General features: G+C 50.1%; 1 protein-coding gene across 1 annotated transcript; it reads left to right on the forward strand.

Annotated features, from left to right (window-relative positions):
- The first annotated feature begins 7571 nt into the window (after positions 1 to 7571).
- Positions 7572 to 8939, forward strand: Gprin2 (G protein regulated inducer of neurite outgrowth 2). The gene has a single exon (XM_027389335.2). The coding sequence runs from the start codon at positions 7572 to 7574 to the stop codon at positions 8937 to 8939; it is 1368 nt and encodes a 455-aa protein (XP_027245136.1).
- The last annotated feature ends 10964 nt before the right edge of the window (positions 8940 to 19903 follow it).

Here is a 19903-nt window from a genome sequence, read left to right on the forward strand (position 1 = left end):
CTTGTCAGGATGTCCTGGTACCTAGAAGCCCAGGGCTTGGGGTCTGGGTCTGATTCTCAGTGTAGCCACATATAACCTCATCACTTCTTGGGATTCAAGTGACTTCTCTGGAAAGGGAATATGAATATGAGAAGAGTGGTGACTTCTGGGAAGGATAGACGTTGGCTGGTGTCCCTGGCACAGGAATCATTATATAGGTCAGGATCCTTCAGGCAGGCTGAGAGTAGTGGGGAAGCAAGAACCTGAGGATCCCTACCTGTTCGTATGGTACTCATCTCTTCCAGGATGACGGTCTTCCCAACTGGAGAGAATGCACTGAGGCCCTGGTAGAAAGGACTAGGGAAGTCCAGGTCTTTCTGAGAAGATAGAGATTCCCCAATTGGGGGAGGCACAAAGATGGTGTTGACTCTCCATAACTGTTTGGAAAGAGTATAGACAACCCCAGGCAAGTTGGGGTCCCCAGGGCTGCTGTCAACAAAGGAGGGTGACACTGGGACTCAGAAGAAGCCCAGGCTCCTCTTGCCATTAGGCCCTGGATACTAGGGTACCAGGATTCATTGAAGGTGGTCTGGGTCTGGCCGGATCTGGGTAGGGTAGCTTCCTGTTCTTTGTGTCTAGGGACATAGAAGGAATGTTATGGGGTTCCTAGGTCTCCCAAGAGACCAGGAATTCCCAGAATTTGTAGAGTTTTTAGGAAGGGACAAGGAAGGACCAAGGAAGGAAATATCAGGGCTTCAGGAAATTATAGGACAAGAATTCAGGCTCTGGTAAGGTCTGTCCCCTCTGGTAGTCACTGTGTGTGTGTGTCACTTCTTGACATCCCTAAGGCAGGCTGGGAAACTGAAGGCCTAAATTGGATCGGGTCAGTTGGCAAGGTTGGAAATGGTCGTGGAAGTGGATGGGGTGACAGGGTATCAAGAATACTGACCTTGAAGGACAAGGCTGAGGATGTGGCTTTAGGAAAGGAGACTAAGAAGTCTGGGTTCTGTGGCCTGGGCAGGTGCTCTGAGGACTTGACTGGGATCATAAATCTGAAAGGCCTGGGGTCAAGCTTGGGTTTCTCCCTGAGGTGAATGTATTGCTGAGAAGATAGTACTGTTGTATCCAGGTTTGATGAATCCCTAACAAGTAGGTGTAGAGTCCCAACGCCTCAAGAGAGCAGGATCTAGCAGAGTGAACCTGGGACCTGGAGTATTGCGAGGAGCTAGCCATCCTAGGTGGAACACGGCGAGGCTGGGACAGGATAATGGCGCCCTTTGTGGGTGGGAGACTGGAACACATCGGCCGGCTATGCCAAAAAGGCTGCAAAGATGGATGGTCCCACACTGGGGAAACAGCCCTGAGGAGGGGTCTAGAAGGGGCTGGGCGATCCTGGGGGCGGGGCCTAGAGGAGTGGGCGTGGGGCGGGGCCGAGACAGGGGGCGGGGCCGGGACGCTGTGGCAGTGGAGAGGCGGGGCGCGCCCAGGTGAGAGAGCCCCCCTACCAGCGCCCTTGCATCGGGTACCGGTGCCAGCCTTCTTGTCTGCCCCTTGGCCGTGCGGACAGTGCACCTCGGCGGGTCAGACCCGGTGCGGCTCCGGCTCCATCTTGGCGCCGGGCACCTGTGGCGGCAGCAGAAGCAGCGCGTCTGTCGGCCTGCACGGCCCCAGCGGCGACAGGGTGAGAGGCCAGCCGTGGTGGGTGCTAGGGTGGGATGGGCGGTGCCGCCCCTTTCTGCAACCCTGAACCCACTCCTCACCGTTGCCTGCGCCGCATTCCTCCGCACTATCGCCTCCCGCTGCCTTCTTCGGTCCTCTTTTCCATGTGCCTCTGCCCAGCCTTCGGGTTTTTTGTTTGTTTGTTTGTTTGTTTTTCTCTACCCGAGACCTGGTCTATCAGCCTCCATCCCGCCTCCCTTTGCTTCTTTCCTACCGGTTTCCTCCTCTCTTCTATTCGCATCCCCCACCCTGTCCTCTGTTGCCAACACCCCGCCCTCTTCTGCCAGGGAGCATCCCCACCACTGCCTTACTGCCCCGTGTCCTTTGAGCCACTGCCTCTGTCTTGGAAAGGTCTGTAGCCTAAATACGAGGCTTGTGTTGGGCCCTTCTCCCTCAGACCCCTGTGGGCTTTGCTTTTGGAGGCTTGGGGAAGGGAGTCCTGGCCAGGGAGGCTGCGTGGTGTGTGGTGCGTTCAGGCCTTTGCCGGCAGCAGGGCGGCCTGTGTTTGGCATGCAGACTGCTGCTGTGTGTACAAACGCTGTTTCTTGCAGGCTCACACTGCAAATCGGCCTGTGCCTTGGTCTCTGGGGTGATCACTGTGTGTGGGGGGGTGTGCCCATGCTGGGGCACTGTGCTGGGGAGTGCAGGTAGGATCACAGTGGCCACCTGGGCTGTTTCCATGCTGTGGCAGCTGACCCACTAGAAACACCTCTAAGGGAGTGGGCAAACCCTCACAGGGCTCAGCTCAGGCTCAAGTCTCTGGGACTCTGAGAGGTCTAGATCTCTCTATGGTGAGCAGGGTGACATCTGGGAGATTGTTGCCCTATGTTTACACCAAGAATCCTTCCTGTCATTCTTCTGTCCTTAGGCAGCATGTCATCTCCATGAGGCTAGAAGCTGTGGGGGGGGGGCTAGTTTTAGCCCCTAAACCCTATTAGGAATGTTCTGCTCTGTGTTCCTCAACTTTGGCCTGAATGTTTCTGTTAGACCCTTTATTTGCTTTGGAATGGATCAAACCACCTGGTGTTGGTGGCCACACCCTTCCATACAAGGGATTTGTAGGGGGTATCCCTACCTGGTCCTAAAATAACTTCTGTATTTTAACACCATGACAGTCCTGGTTCTCCTGTGCTCCCTTCTTGTGGACTTGCTTTTCCTTTTGTGGCTTTCTGGATATAGAGGTTCCCATCTGATCACCTGATGCTTAAGAAGAGAGCACTTAAATGGATGACATAGTGTGGTCTGAGCTGGGCCCCTTAGAAGTCTCCGTGTGTACATCCCAAAGGTCTAGGCTTCTCAGTTGGGGTGAGAATCGGACCAAACAAAGCTACCAGTCTCAGGCTGGGCTAGTCTGGATGTTTCTGAAAATTTGGAGGCAGGAGTGCTTTTTCAACATGACTTTGATTGCTTGTGAGGGTGATTAATTCTTTAGTTGTTGACAGTAGAACCAGAGGCAGCCAGACAGTACAGCAGTGACCACTTGACACCAGACACAGCCATCATGACTTTTACATTAAATGAGGCCAGAGAAAGAATATCAAGGAAGAACTAATTCAACACTAATGCTCTTGGATAGCTCTGCCTTTTACGTTAAGCTGAAACATCTTCCCAGGAGAGTGTCTGTGTGGGGGTATATACATGTGAGTATAGATGTCTGTGGGGACCAGAGACATCTAATCCTTTGGAGCTGGAGTTGCAGATAGTTGAGAGCCACCCAACATGAGTATTGAGAACCAACCTTAGGTCCTCTGCAGGAGGAGTATGTGCCATTAACCATTGAGCCATCTCTCTAGCTGCATCCCAGGATCCCTTTTGGGTAAAACTAGAACCTGCCCATGACTGTAAACTTTCTAGGCATGTGGCATGTATACCTCAGCCTGTGTTTATGCATAGCCTACCTAGATGAAGGTTTAAAATAGGCCCTGGGAAACTAAGTGTGGTGATGGGGCACTGGGGAAACCAGTAATGCCACAGGATAGGATGAAGGTAGCCAGAACTGGAAGATGACGCTTACCATAGGGCATCTTGCTGGTTTCCTAAAAGGGTATCATTGCTCCTAGGGCTTTCCCAGTGTGATTTCCTCCAATGCTGTGGTCTCAAGTCACTGATGATGGAGAAGAAAAAGATGATTACCTCACACCATTTTGCTCAGTCTTCACAGCAACCTTGTGGGGTAGGGCTTACTTTACAAAGGGGAGTTTACATACATGTCACAGTGTGGGCTGAGTTGGGACCTTGGTCATCCTACTGAGCATGTCCTAAGGCCTAGATTCCTGGGCTGGGGCAAGCATTGGATGGAGCCTTTGGCCAAGTGGATCTCTTTGGATAAGCAGGCCTGGAAATTTCTGCAAAGCTTGGGTTTTTAATTCAAAATGCCATTGGTTGCTTGCTGCATGTGGTTGACACACTGGTGTGGCTTTAAGTTGCCATTTGAAGCTGTGGGTTCTTTGACATTTTTTATTTTAATTAGAAAGAAAATTATTTTACATGTCAATCCCAGGTCCCTTTCCCTCCTCTCCTCCCCTGTACCTACCTACCTCCTCCCCCCCAACACCCTACTTATCCCATACCCTTTCTGCTTCCAAGGGAGGGTGAGGCCTTCCATGGGGTCTTAAAAGTCTGTTATTATTCTTATTCTTTGGGATAGGGCCTGGGCCAACCCCCTTGTGTCTAGGCTCAGGGAGTATCCCTCCATGTGCTGGGCCCCTTAGAAGTCTCCCAAAGTCCATTCCTATGCTAGGGATAAGTACTGATCCTCTACAAGAGGTTCCATAGATTTCCAAGGTCGCCTCACTGACACCCACATTCAGGGGGTCTGGATCAGTCCCATGCTGGTTTCCCAGCTATCAGTCTGGGGACCAAGAGCTCTCCCTTGTGCAGGTCAGCTGTTTCTGTGGGTTTCACCAGCCTGGTGTGGACGGACCCCTTTGCTCATCAGTCCTCCTTCTCTGCAACTGGATTCCAGTTCAGTCTTTGACATTTTTTAATTGCTCCAAGGTTGAGTGTTGTCACCTGCCACTTGTAGAGTGTTAGAACAAATGAGGTAACTGATAGATACATAGCTTCTCACTGGGGGCTCTGTGGTCACTGGTCTCTCTGGGGGAGGAGCTGTGTCTGGGGAGGCAGGTGCAACAATCTCATTGCTCATGTCTTCTCAATAGGTCTTGGTGGGGGTTGGGATTCCCTCAGTCTTGTTTCACCTATTTCCTCCAGGGACCAAGGGACTGGCCCATTCTTTACTACTCTATCCCCTAGGAGGATCAAAAGTAGTGGATCTTACCCAGGGTTGTGTAGACTCTTCTGATGGGGTTTCTTTGGGGCTCTTAGACCCCATGGTTGGTTGGTTGGTTGTCTCACCACCCATAGGTGTCACTTGGTGCCCATAGGACTTTCAGTCTGCAGGTGTCTTTCTACCTTCCTTATCCTGTGCAGCCTAAGAATCAGGGAAAGTGGGTGGGTGATGGCCAAGCTTTGCTCCCACTCATTTGTTCCACTGGCATGCCAGGAACACCATCGGGAGTACAGTGGCAGGGATAGGCACTGGAACTCCAGGTGTGTACAGTGGTCAGGTCAGAGAGCTGCACACTGCTTAGAGGACCTCATATACACATGGGCTTGATTCCTCACTGAGCCATTGGCTAGCTCTGTGCCCTTGGTCAGGTCACTAAGCTTCTGAGCTGTGACCTCATTTGTAGAATGGGGGTGATGAATTGCATCATGAGGTTGCTGTGACAGTGGAGTGAGACAGTGTTTGCAAAGTCTATGGGCCAAGCCTGCAGCATTCAAAGCTGTGATTGCCATCATTGTAGCTGCCATTAGCTTTAGTGCTTTCCCCTGTTTACCGGATGTTAGCCTGCCTGAGGGCAGTTCTGGGCTAGAGTCCTTTCTTTGCCACCCATCCAGTCTGGCTTTGGACATGAGGAACAGCTGGGATGGGACACTCCTTACCAAATTGGCTGTGTTCAGTATGGCTTTGCCCAATACAGTGACTGCTAGCCACCTGTAGCCAGTTATTTAAATTATTTATCAAAAGTTCAGAGTCTTGGTCACAGTGTTTGCCTGACAGGTGCTCAGGTGCCATATGTGGTTAGTGCCCACTACACTGGACAGGGTTTAGCCTTTTCATCACAGCGGGCGTTGTATTGGACTAGACTCTGTGCTTAGGCTTCAAGACTCCCTGTATTGTCCTGAACTCGAGACAGGGAGAGAGTTCCTGCAGCAGAAGCTGAGTCCAGGAGCATGGCCACATTCCATTTTGGGTGGCCTTGCTCACCTGGCAGGATGGTTGGTTTCCTGTCAGTCTTTATCAGCCTAAGGTGGTGGGGAGGATTGGGATTGCCTAAACCAAAACTGTCGCCTTCTGTGTCTGCCTTGCCTCTTTAGCCCATCCCTCCTGACAGGGAGGCCCATTTGATGAGGGCTGGGCTGGCCTAGTTATTCTGACCCTCTGGCCCTGCCCATGTCCCAACCTACCCTTCTCCCTCTCTCTCCAGCCATGTTTTCTGTGTTGATTGTCCAGAAAGTTTTCCCTACCATCCCTGTGAGTTCCTTGCCTTGGCAGGGCCTTTCCTCAGACAGCTTTGGGCACTTAGCCCACTCCTCTATGGCCTTGTTTTTATGTTCATTCTCTCTGTCTGCCTGCCATGCAGCATCTGTCCTCTGAATGCCAGCAGCTTGTCAGGGCAAGGCACTTCTCTGACAGTAAATATAACAGACCATAGTCCTGACTCTGCTAACTTTGGGCTCGGGGGAGGGGAGCTGAGGGTCAGCCAGAGTGTTCTGTCCAGGCTCCTTGATGCTAAAGCCAGGGATGGAGGCCGCCCAGCTGGACCAGCTGGGAAAGGTTCTCAGGAGGAGATGGTGAAGTGGAAAGGGGTTGTGTGGAGTATAGGTAGCTCTGGGGGTGGCGGTGGTGGATCTCGTGCTGGAGTAGACACACTGGGAAGAGAGTTGACATTTTGCAGAGGGTGTCTGATTTTTGCCATTGGTCATTTTTTTCTTACTGCTGGATGGTCATCCCCAGGAATAGCCAGAGCTAAATGATCCCCACGTTCCCAGCTCAGAACAGCGAGTGCAGCATTCAGCAGGGGCTCAGGAAATGGCTGCAGATGAATGAACAAATGGAGTGAGGACCAGTATTAAGGGCTGATTGCAATGTCTCCCTTTCCCAGGGGGAGGGGGAGAGTCAGGAACCTGTTTGCCTTCACTTCTGACAAGACAGTCTGAGATGTGTCACAGTTCAGTAGGTCAGGCTGGAGAGGATGAGAGAAGGGCGTGAGGAGAACTAGAGAAATTCTCATCGAATCCAGTATTCATTGCTTTCTTATCTCGCAAACCTTCTCTGAGGCCCCACTCTGTGCCCAGGATGCCCCAGTCCCCATGCAAGTGATTGCTGCCAGTCCCAGGAGTACTCAGCTGTGCTGGCTGTTAAATCTGCCATCTTTCTGTGTTGATTGGCTGAGAGCAGTTTTCCCAAAGCCTCCTTATGATGCCACAGGTCCACTCTTAGGACCCCAACTCGCTGGACCTTCCTCCTGGGTTCTCCCACACCTGCCTCCCCGCCTCCACCTATTACGTATGTATGGAAAAAAAAAACTGGCATGGTGGTGGTCTCCGGGGCCCATCTCAGGAATAGTGATTATCAGGTATTTGCAGCATCATCTATGCAAGCCTTGATTTGAAGTGTCTGGTATGTGTCTTGTCACTTATATCCTTATGGCTCTCATCAGTCAGTCAGTCAGCTGGGACTGAAGCTGCTTCCTCAGTGTGTCTAGCAAAGTGTAAGCTCAGAGAAGAATGCAGCTGAGGTGACAATACCCAGCTTGGCTTCACTCACTTCCTTTTTTTTTTTTTTTTCTCTCTTGTAGGCAACCATGAGTTCTAGCCACCCCGAACCAGGTGCCCGGGAATCCCAAAGTCCTCGTCCACAGCCCCTGTCCCAGAGTTCTTCTAGCTTGCTGTGTGAAGGCCGGGAGCAGAGACCAGAGCTGCGTAAGAGTGCCAGCAGCACTGTATGGCAGGCACAGCCGGGTGAGGCCAGCCCTAGTCCCCGGACTCTGGAGGAAGAGGGGTGCCAGACTGAGAGCATGGACCAAGCACAGACCTCGAGTCCTTGGCCACAGCCTGGTGCTGGAGGCCACTGGAGAAGCAGCACTGTTGGCAATGTGTCTACCATGGGCATCGGTGACCTGTGTCGCCTACGGGCCCCCAGTGTAGCAGCTGTGCAGAGGAGCCACTCAGACTTGGTTCATAGTACCCAAACCCGGGGGCATGGCAGTGCTCAAAAGGCCAGCCTTAGCTGTTCTGCCCTTGGCAGCTCACCTGTCCAGACGGCTCAGCTGCAGCTTGGAAGTGTTGCTGGGCAAGATGGCCAGACCCCTGGAGTCCTGCAAAGTGACCTGGCTCCAGAGGATGGGACTTCTACATCAGCCTGCATTCTGGGGGAGAGTCAGGTGTTGGTGCCAACTGTAGAACTGGAAGGTACAGCTGGTCTCATCAGCAGTCCCCAGGGTGGACCCAAAGCTACTGGACAGCCACCTACCACTTCCTGCCAGGTTCTGCCCCCAGCAGCTCTGCTCTGCACTGTGAGGGAGACTGCATCTGGTGGCTGCTACCATGCTCTGCCTGCAACAGGCATCCTGGCCTTTCCCAAATTGGTGGCATCAGTGAGTGAGTCTGGGTTGCAGGCTCAGTGTGGCATGAAATTTCACTGTAAATTGCCTGGGGGGATTTCTGGGCACCCTCACTGCTGTGTCCACCCTTGGGGGCCTACAGGGCTGGCCACAGAGTCTGGCTCCAGGACCAAAGATGTGTGGACCATGACCTCAGCCACTGACTTGGCCTTGGGTGTGGCATCAGCTCAGGATGCTGGGGTTCAGGTAGCTCCAGTGGCAGCCTGCAAGGCTGTGGCTACCAGCCCATCCCTGGAAGAACCTGAGACTCAGAACATTTTCCCAGAGGTAATGCTGGGGGCCGGCCTGGAAAAGGCATCATCACCCGTGAGAGAAGTGCGATGGGATGCTGAGGGCATGACATGGGAGGTATATGGAGCCTCAGTGGACCCCGAGGTGCTCGGCATTGCCATCCAGAAGCACTTGGAGATGCAGTTTGAGCAGCTGCAACAGGCACCAGCCAGTGAGGACAGCCTATCTACAGAGGGCCGCCGGGGCCCTCTGCGGGCTGTCATGCAGTCGCTGAGGCGCCCCAGCTGCTGTGGCTGCTCTGGAGCGGCTCCAGAATGAGCAATTGTGACCCCTGAATCTGACCTTGATTCTAGACTTGGTTCTAGGCCAGTGACAGTCACAGTGGAGACTCTGTCACCAGAACCCACCCTCTCACTTGAACATCAGCCTTGGGCTTGCAGTTCTATGCAGCTGGGCTGTCTTTTAAGGGCTTGATTCCTAAGAGCCACTTCTTCATTCTGGGCTCTGGACTTTGGGGCAGGGATTTTTGCATTGCACATCAGCAAAATCCTGGTTTCTTTCCGGTAAAAGTACTTAACCTTTTGTTTGGTCTGTCCGCAGAATTTTGCTGTTACTCCCCCAGGACTTGGTGGTTTTGTTTTTAATAGCATTGCTAGGAATTAATGAATTTTTACATTACACAGGAGGTCCACGTGGCAGGGATTGCCCTGGTCCTTAGAGAACTGACATTGCTAGAAGCCTCCTGCCTGCCATCTACTGTGCTCATCACCTACCTTGTTGAGGTTTTCACCTCTTTACCCCTCTTTTCAAATGTCACAGAGGAAGCCTGGCAAAGATCTAGCCAATGAGTTCTGAGGAAGACAGTTTGATATAGTATGGAAGGATTAGAACTAGGGCCAGCTGAGCCCTGGTGCTGGCCTGAGACATACACCCAGGCCAGCTCAGTGTGGGTAGGGTCAGGAAGGACTAATTGAGTGTACATTCTCTGCCAGGTCTGTGAGGAACGAGACAAAGTCACTGCCCATGGAGTACAGGGACTAGAATGTTACAGAAGGGCTGTGAATACCACTTTGAGGGAGTTTCCCAAACCTGCCCCTGCAGGTCCCTGTATGAGGTTCCCTGCCTCAGGAAGTGGTGAACAAGTGGCCACCTGTCCCCAAATGTGTTTCAGTGCTTGAAAGGGTATCTATCTTACCCCACTCCATTGACTTTCTTCCTAACTGGTGGCTGGGGTCCTGGCCTTGGGGTTCTCACCAGGTGGGAAATGGCTAGAGCTGAGAGGCTCTGAGTGTCAAGGGTTAGAAATGGCTTATGTTAGAAATGGCCGAACATGGGCCCCGAGCAGTAGGGGCCAGTAGATTTGGGCGGGGAAAGAGGACACAGGGCCTTAGCTGCCTGATTTTATTACCCAAGGGCTTCTCAAGACCCAGGAGGATTGGGGTAGTCTGTTGAAGTTCCTAGGCTCCTGGGATAGAGCCCCTCAGGTTATACATGTGAGATAGCTCTAGAGGTAGGTAGACTCAGACCCTCAGATTTAGTCATGTTCCTGTAGGATTGAAGCTTGAATAAGTTGTACAAGGAAAGCTGAAGTCACTTCTGGGACCCCAGGGCCTGAAAAGTGGCTTATCTGCCCCATCTGCTAAGTCCTGATGCTCTCTGAAGTAGGAAAACTCTGTGACATGGTTTATGGTTTGGAGCAGGAATAGTATGTCTGTGGGTCAAACAAGGCAAGAGAGGCTGCCTTTCTAGGTGAGAAGCCTCATAATAGGCAGTCTTACTGGTACTATGCCTTTCCCAGGGAGTAAGCACGCCCCCTAAAGTTCTGGGAATGTTTGAATATTTGTGTAATGCAAGGCAAGTACATCATGCTCTGGGGTATGGCATATGGTCACCTTGTCTCCTTCATACATAGGTACCAGCACCCCAGCGTTGGAGCCTGATTGAGAGTGAGCGAGCAGATAGCTTTGGGGATATGGGGCAATGTCACCTTCACACAGGGCCACAGTTGAGAAAGCTGTTGACACAGAGGGCCTGGGCAGGTGGGTGGAGTGGGGATAGCTGTTCTGCTAAAATATGTTGAGCCACTGTTGGGCAGGTACCATTGGGTGTTCATCATCTGGGAGGCTGACTTGAGTGCCTGTGGCAAGCATTATGGGATCTGCAGAAGGTGGGGGAAGAGTCCCATACCCATGTGTACAGTCTGTTTAGTGAGAAGAAGTCACAGAGGCTGAGATCCTTTCACGTGGGGCAGGAGGACAGCGAGGCCACTTTCTGGGACAAGCGAGGGTGGGTGGGCAGGCTCTGGAGGTCCACATGAAGGGAAACAGCACAGGGTTTGCCTAGTGACAGTGAAACGCACATGCAGACCTCAGGTTTATTGTTGGGCAGATTGTGCCAACCTGCAATTCCCATGCTGAACCTGGTACCCAGATGAAAGCCAGGGTGGACCCACTGTGGTGTAGACAGAACAGCCAGCCACCCACTTAGCTTCATCCTGTATGATGGTGCTAGAACCCAGCCCAGCCTATGTGTTGGTTGGAAATCCTGGGACACCCACTAGCTCAGCTGTACAGCCCCTATTCTCAGGTCCGCCTATGGCATCTGTTGATTAATTTCTGAACTAGACCCATTCCTACCCTTATTGGGCCCCCTCCTAGGTAAGACCTGATTTGGGTACTGGACCCATTTGAGTATGGTCACTGACTTTCTTTATAGACTTCTGCTCTTGGACTCCTGATTTCTGGCTAGGCATTTGGGACACCTTTTGGAGGTGGTAGATCTCACTGTCTGTGTTTGTCTAATTTTGAATTAAAAACAAATACAAGTTGAGAGATCAGAGCTTTGCCAGGCATTGGCAGAACTGGGGCATTGGGCATGGCTAGCCTTGTTTCCTTTGTTCTTGTAAATTCTGTCCTGTGAGGCATAAACCCCAGAATTCAGGGGCTTGTGTTCTGGTAGCCTTTTTTCCTCTGTCTTCAGGGGCCACCCGTTCTGTCTTCAGGGGCCACCCGTTCTATTTGTTCTCCTTTTGAGGCACCTGGGGCTTGGACAGCCAAAGTCTGGCTTTCTGGGGCTTATTGTGGGTAACACACAAGGAATCCAGGCCTTGTCACTCTCTTTGGGATCACTTCAAATCTAGGCTCTTTACCTGCTGGTGGTCACAGTATTGGGGAGGGTAGGAAGTAGAGAAGTGTCCTCTTCCACTGTGATGTCACCTGTTCTGGTCTCTGTCCCCTGGATATTAGATTATTATTTGATAGTGGCTGAAGTGGGCCTACCCCATGTAGGTTCTAATAATTTGGGATTGGGATGGGCCACTATAGCCTAGGGGTCTAGAGCTGAGGATTGAACTCTGAATTCACATTGATGTTCATAGAATCTTGGTCAAGACACTAGTCCTGAAGACCTGAAACTTCTGTAGCTCTAAAATGGAAGTAGCAGTACTTCATTTTTGGCTTGTGGGGATGCAGTTGTATAATCCACTGGAGCACCTGGCTCCAGTTAGGGCTAAGCTCACATGCTGGTGTTGCCCAGTGTTTCATGGCTACAGATAGGCCTAGTAGTCCTTTGCTGCCGGCTTGGCTGCTCTGGTAGTCCACATCCCATTCCTTTAACATTCCTCCTTCAGAGCCCAGGTTCTTCATCCGAGGTTCTTCACCCACAGTTTTGCACCTTGTTTAGGACACGTGCCTTCTGGCTGGGAGCCTCTGAAGTCAGTTCCTAGAGCCATAGGGAGGAGGACATCCCTCCCTACTAGTCTGTTGAGGTGAGGAGAATAGGTAGGGAAGGACAGAAGCCAAGCAAGGATGTGACTTGAGGCAAGTTTAGACCCATAGCACAGCTTTGGGTCTCCTAGGGTGGACAGTAGACCCCAGGTGCTTTAGCTCTTGGGTATGCTGGTTTGGAAACCTTAAGCGCCTTGAGGTGGCCCTCTGCATACAGCCATAAGTTTTGTCCCAAAGGGAGTGTTGTGTACGCCCAGGCAGGTGCATTTGTGCCTGCATTTGCCCGTCACCCAGTACAGACAGCCTGTGGTCCACATACTGCCCAGGCCGTTCCTCTGGATACTATTAGAAGCAATTCTGCCTCACTGCTGGACTTGCCAGGTGACCTTGATTAGAGGTGAGGCTTGGCATCTATCCATGTTGAATTCTTTCTCATTCATCATTTTGGTCTGGCCCAGTTTTGTCATCTGAAGCTATGACTAGTCCTTTATAAGTTCCCATCCAGCTTGTCAGGCAGGGTAGGGCCACAGTGGATTACTCTCTTGTCATTATGGTCCCCAGCACTCCTCCCCTACAATCCACACAAACATCATCGGCAAGTCTGTTAAAATCAGCATCACCTAAATCCAGTCCCAGGACCCTTTCCTTCAACAAAGAAGGAGGCTGGTATGACCTAACAGGGGGACTCACTCTGCAGGGCTGCCTAGTTCTCCCACTTTACCTGCTATTGTTTGATACACTATTTGAGATCAGCAAGCTAAGACTTAAATTCTGTCTTCTTGTCCTTTGAGGAACAGGGGCCAGCTCCACCCTCAGTCTTGGCATGCCACCTGCTTAGCCTCAATCCACTTAAAGCTGTTCCTAGCATATGGAGTTTAACATGCTAGTTTCCTGGAAGGTGACATTGAGGGTCAGCCAGGAGCCTCTTTGTTATATGCTCTTTAGAAATCTTGTTGAGTCCTACAGTTTGCTCTCCTCTTTTGGAGTCCCTAGAAGGACCTGGGAACCATGTTGACCTGTAGGATTGGGAGAGCACAGGATTTGTGCTGGGGTTGTGGTCACAGAGATGTAAGAGCACCTGGAAAACGGTAAAACTGTTTTTTTTTTTTTTTTTTAAAAAAGCGCCAAACCAATGTGGCACAAGCAGATCAGATTGGGGCAGATGGGCTGTGTCAGACTCTTCCTACAAAAGCTGGGCTCAAGTCACCTTTGCTATCCTTGAGCAGTGACTCTGCAGGATTCATGCTGAGTCATGGGCCATCCTCCCCCTCCCGGCCGGCCAGAGACAGTGCAGCAAGGAGGCAGGTCTGGGTCCTGAAACATGAGCTCTTCTGTGGCCTCACTTTAGTAGGAGGGAATGTGAATTGGGGGATTGAAGCTTAGGCTATGAATTGTGTTCAGTTTTAAAGGTACCCACAGACTCACCTAATCTGTCTTGGCCTGGGACTTTTCATTTCATAGCATCTTTATGGAAAAAAAACTTAGGGTGCCTTTTTTTGCATCGTGTCTATGCAGCCAAGAGCAAGCTGGCCTCCTACCCTCCCCCCTACATGTTCTTTCTCCAGTGTCTCTTCCCCTTTTCCGTCTCAATTCCTCTTGTCCCTAGAACACTTTGTTTCTCCACTGTCCCAATATCCTTGTCTCTTGAGCCTCCTTCAGTTTATGTCAGGGCTCTGTCTTACCTTGGCTTTGTCACCCCAAATCTCACTCTCTTCCTGAGGTTTGTAGCATTTCTCTGAGGCCATGGCTTGGTCTGGGTCTCAGTGTCTTTGATTTTGAGGGGGCCTAAACCCTTACCTACCCTCCACCTATTTTGTTTCTTTTTGGACACACACTAAAGGATTGAGTTTACAAAGATGGTTTCTGAGCAGATCTTAGACAGGGAGGTCTCACTGGGGTCACTCTGCTGTGTTTCCTTTGCTTTGGGCCATTGCAGTGGTCCTGCTGGGTGAATGCAAGCACTCAAGTCCCACTGGAAGGGCATCCCCTGAATTCTGGGTTTGGTGGGCACACTTGCTGGCACAAGGCTGGGTTTCTTCTTTCACATGTTCAGAATCTTGCTCAGCTTGTGATTAGGTTTGGGTGTGGTTTGAGCCTTATGAGGCATAGCAACTCTGTCCTTTCCCTGTGTCTTTCCTGTATGGAACTTGGCTCATATTTAGGAATTCGAGTCTAGAGACTAGGTGAGAAGATTTCTGACTTGGATACCATCTGCCTACATCTGCCTTCTAGGCCTGAGTAGAGCGGAAGCAAGGAGTCTCTGTCGGGCGCAGAGCTAAACTGGGATCCTGGAGCCCAGGGGCAAAAAGAGAATGGTCTTCTCACCTCATAACCCTTCTGTCCTCACTGTAGATGTCTGCCCCCTTGTTCCCTCTTTTCTTTGCTTACTTTTAAGCAAAGGTCTGAGAGGACAATGGCCATGGGTGACATTTTGTATGTAAGCTTCCTGGATGCATTCTTTTGGAAGAGGTTCTGGTTTTCTTATCTTAGAGTTGGGGGTACTGAAGGAGGGGAAAGATTTCCATTCCTAAACTCACTGTGCATGGCTCGTTCTTCTTGGGGTGGACACTGCTCTGGGCATGGCAGGAGCTAGGAATGTGGTCACAGGTCACTGGCCTGGGAATGATGTGGAGCATTGCTGAAGCACAAGTCAGCAAGAAGAGCCATGCTTTAATGGAGATATTTTACCATTTACTTTTCCATTAGTGTGGATTTGAAGATATTACATTAAAACATTATTTGTCTTAATTACAAGTTTTTTGGCCTGCTTGTACAATTGGTTCCTAGCCACTGCCTGGTTTCCTGGGCCAGGCTCTTGAGTTTTCTCCTGCTCTGGAACTGGGGCTGAGAGCTCTCTTTCCAACACATGCTGCAGTGGCTTCACACTGTCCCCAGGATGACCAGATGCCCCCTAGTGGCAAGGTGGGGCACAGCATGGAGCCACCTACTGGGTGTGGAGTGGGAGTAGGGAAGTAGCAACAGTGTTCAGCTTTACTGTGAAGGGTGAAGTTCCAGGGTTGGTGGAATGGACATTTGGGCAGGCAGTCTCTTCACTGCCAAGTCCATGTCCAACACTTAACCCCTTGTCACTTCCTTCCTGTGGGGGCGCTGGTCTGATTTGGACCATGGTTTGAGGATAGGAAAGACAGAGCTGAGCAGCAGTGCAAGGCACTGTTGGCAGGGCAGACGACACTTGTTCTCCATAAACCTTTCACTCCATGCGGATTCTGGACTCTGTGTGAGGGGCTGAATGGAACCTGTCCCACCTAACCCACGTGGTTGTGTAGATGTCTTTGGCTTACTTGCATCTCTCAACTTACTCAGAGCCTCAAATGTGCTTGGTTATCTCAACCAAGATGGTTTCCCCCCAGCCTGAGGAAAGGGTATGGACAGTCAGGACTCTCCCTGTTCTGGATGTCTGGCAGAAGCTGCCAGAGGGAGGGGAATAGGAGTAAGATGGACATAAGAGTGAGCCACCACTGGAAGCAACTAAAAGAGACAGTCCAAAGCTCTGTGTGTGTGTGTGTGTGTGTGTGTGTGTGTGTGTGTGTGTGTGTGTGTGTGTGTCGGGGGCACAGCATCTCAACCTGGAGCCCCAGGCTGTCTGTGGATCAAAGTGTGATGGGAGCCTAGAGGTTTAGAGAGAGAGCCTGTTTCTTACATTAGGTGGGTGAGAGGACAGGGGGATGTCACCAAGGAAGAGGGGCTGACGGGTGTGCATGGAAATGAAAGAGTGGGATGTGAGCAGGTGCCCTTCTTCTCTTCCTGAGTGTGGGGCGAGCACTCCTCCCTCTCCAGGTTCACATGGCGTCTCTGGGGTGCTGTCTCAGGCTCTCTTGACTGTGAGTAGCTGAATTGTGAAATGAAGGTTTCCCGAATGGTTAGAACGCTTCCTTCTCACTTAAAAATTCAGGAGGTCTCTGGTTCCAGGCTCAACACAGATATCAGTGAGTCAAGTTCTTTCCAGCTGTCTGCTCTGCCATCTTTAGGGTCTTAGTGAGGGCTGACCTCATGGTCACATGCTGAAGCTCCAGGCATCATACTCTCATCAAATCTGCCACAAGAAGATGTTAGCACACATAATAAAAGATTGAAAAGTGAGTTTCTTAGTCTGGTTCATAAAATAATTTAAAAATGGTCTCTGGAGGAAATTCGAGGGCAGTTTTACTGGAATTTGTGATAGGGGGTAGGGTGGAGGATGGCAGGCAAGCTATAAGTCTGAGCAGTTGCCAGAAGGAGGGAGATGGAGAAGAGGGGCTGGAAGCCCACACCGGTTGAGTTAGGCCAGCAGGTTCTGTGCAGGAGGTCAGGAAGTGGCCTCTCAGAGGATAAACAACTGCATGGTGGAAGGGGGAGGGACAGCTTCAGAGGAAGAGAGACATCCCAGAGTGTCTGGGAACTCATACCTGGTCTTTGGCCACTGTTTGAAAGAAAAGGAAGTAGAAGGAAGGAAAAGGAGAAGTAATTCAGGAAAGCAGGTAGGTTCTTCAGTGACATTCTGCAAGCATCTGCAGTGAGGGTGGGGCTTCTGGGATGGACCAGGACATCGTCTCATTAAAGGTGTAAAAGTTCAGTCTTCTCACCTTAAATGTCTTCAGGTAAACCGAATGTTGGGAGGGAAGTTGGTGGGGGGTGGTCTGGCCAGGTGATTGACAGGCCAGATGATTGACAGGCCAACTGCTTTAACTTTTAGAAGGAGGGGACAATGGTATATAATGTTTGTCTCTCGTCTTCTGACCTGCTAACCAGTGGTCTCTTTATGACATCTGTGGTTTTGAATGTCATCTAGTGGCACACATGAGGCATGCAGCCTTTTCAGACTGGCTTCTCTCACCTAGTCAAGCTTCCTCTATGTCGTCATGACTTGTGTAGGAAGCCTTGTGTAAGCCTTCATGGCTTGTGTGTAAGAATGCCATGATGTTTCCAGGCCACATTACCTTGTGGCAGCTCCTGGTACCCTACCTTGTGGCAGATACTGGTACCCTACTGAGACATTGTCTCTGAGTACTTAGCTAAAGGACCTCCTAGTGTCAGACTCTCTCACCTGGGAAGTGAGTCTCCCCCAAAGTGGCCACATAGCCTACTCTCCTCCCCCTTCCCCACCTCTTGCTTGGGCATCAGACTTGTGCTGTGAAACCTTCCCCATTCTCAGAAGCAAATGCTCATGATTGCTGTGTGGGCTCTGATTCCTCACTTTAGAGACCCTGCCATGCTGTCTGTCTCTTGTGCTGGCCTGAGCTCTCCTCGGAACCTCCACCATGGCTGTTGCCTCTCTGTCTGTCTGTCCATGGCATTAATAACTTTTATCATTAACTCTTTACTCCCTGGTAATCTGTCTCAGTGTCCTTGAATCCCCCTCTGAAAGCTTCCAGTTTGTTCACTTTTTAGTGCTGAGTATTTATTATTTTATTGTATGGATGTACCAAAGTCTGTCTGTCCTGCTGAAGGACATCTTGTTTGCTGTATATTTGAGCTTTATCAATAAGGCTTCTATAAACATCATCAAACAGATGCAACAAAAGTCCAGCAAATTCTTAGGATCGTGATGCTGGATTGAGTGGTAAAACTAGGCTCTAGCAACTCCCAGTTCAAAGCCGCCTCTCACAGCAGCCACTCAAATTTGTATCCCCACTAGCAAAGTGTGAGAGGTTTATTTCTCATCTTTTTCATCTTTAGCTATTACACAAGCTAAATAGAGTACCACTGTGTACAGAGTTTTGTGGATACGTGTGAGACTATCTGTAGAGTAACTTTTATAAAATGATATATCAACAGATTACTTTTCAAAAAGGTGTTTATTCACAATGCCTGAAGATAGCAATGGTCCTTGCCTTGTTAATTGGACTTGAAGGCTCAAAGGTATCCATCATGTAAAATGCTAACAACATCCCTGTCTCTAAGTTAAGTCGTAAATGAATGAATATTATTATGTAATTGTTCATGACAATTTGAGTCTCTTGGCTTCTGATCTGACAGTGCATATTGATTTCTCATTTTCTCTGGATTCTTCTTTTGCATATTAATTGACTGGAATTCTTCGTGTTTTAATAAATTTCATATATACATCATTTGTATTCTTTATTGAAGTGTTTGATTTGTCTCTGGTTCTGAATCAGTGTGACATTCTTCTCTGGGACACAGTATTTCTAAGCTCATGCAGCCCCACATGAGTTTCCCACCTACAGTTACCTTATGGGGACAGTCACACCAGCCAAGCCAATGTATTTTCAGTAAGGGAGGGGACTGGCTGATGCAGGGCAAGCAACCTGTCTCAGGACACCAGGGTGTTAGTGTCTAGTTCAGACCTTCTCTTGGTTTCTTAGGTTTGGCCTTTGCTATTAGAGGGAGGAGGGGGTTTAGGGAAGAGTATGTCCGAGTCACCAAGATAGGCAGCTTCAATGTGTTCCCCTCCCAGAATTCAGGAGCTTGGGTGTCTGGTAAGTTTGGATTATCCAAATGGAGGATCTGATTTGTGGTTGAAGAACAGTGTGTGTGTGTGTGTGTGTGTGTGTGTGTGTGTGTGTGTGTGTGTGTGTGTGTGTGTTCATGTAGTATTTTGAGATAGGTATGGCCCATCTGACTTCAAACTGAGTCTCTCCCTGACTTCCGAGTACTGGAACTACAAGTGTGAGCCACCAGGCCTGGCTCCATGTGTATGATCTTAATCAAGTTCCCCAGCAATGGAATGTAGAACAAGACTGAGCTGGCCCTGGACCTGGGGATGAAAACAATAGTCACGTCTCAGTTGTACCTTCTGTACTCCAGGGCTACCTAGAATCCACACTTCTAGCTTGACTTTTTCTGATTGTCATCTCCAGGCCTGGCTGGAAGCCTGGAAAGTTCACAACTGGGCAGTGAGTGGCCTCATGAGGAGAGAGGAGGGAGTGGAGCCTCCCTATACCTTGCTTCTTGGTGGGGCCCAGAGCCAGGGATCCTATAACTGCATGCCTTCCAGAATTGCTGTTGAAAAGCTTGGTAGAAGCCCGAAGGAGGAGCTCACCTGAGCACCCGCTGGTAGGATCCATTCCACCTGAGGAATGAGCCCTCTCCAGTGCTGACAGAATCAGGCATGAACAGGCCTGGGCCTACCACAACATGGATAATGACATGTATCTGTCATCAAGCAAGAAGTGTAACCCAGGTTGAGACAGAACCCTTGCCATGGTACCTGAGTTCCTGGTTCGACATGCTTCTGGTGCATCTTTGTTGTCTTTTAAAAGTTGAATTTATTTTTATGTGCTACAAGAAAACATAAAAACTGTACATACCCCAAGTGATGTCTTGATACATGCATACACTTACATTGTTTTAATCAGGTTAAATATATCTAACTGTCCAAACATCACTTAAGCCAAAACCTCACAAACACCTTTCTGTTTGAATGTAGAACATGTTCTTTCTTAAAAGAATAAGTTAGAACTTTCCTGTTTCTTCCTTACTCCATTGTGAACTGCTCAGGGATGGGTACTGGCTCTTAGGTCTGATTTCCAGCACTCGTTCCTGAGGATGGCTTTAAAGGGAACAGAGTCACAAAATGTCAAAGTGGGGCGCTGGAGT

Source organism: Cricetulus griseus (assembly GCF_003668045.3).
Source record: "Cricetulus griseus strain 17A/GY chromosome 1 unlocalized genomic scaffold, alternate assembly CriGri-PICRH-1.0 chr1_1, whole genome shotgun sequence".
Classification (NCBI taxonomy): Eukaryota; Metazoa; Chordata; class Mammalia; order Rodentia; family Cricetidae; genus Cricetulus; species Cricetulus griseus.

Bases quoted from the DNA above. Each gene is read 5' to 3' on its own strand.
- Gprin2 (XM_027389335.2), top strand. From the start codon at position 7,572: ATGAGTTCTAGCCACCCCGAACCAGGTGCCCGGGAATCCCAAAGTCCT.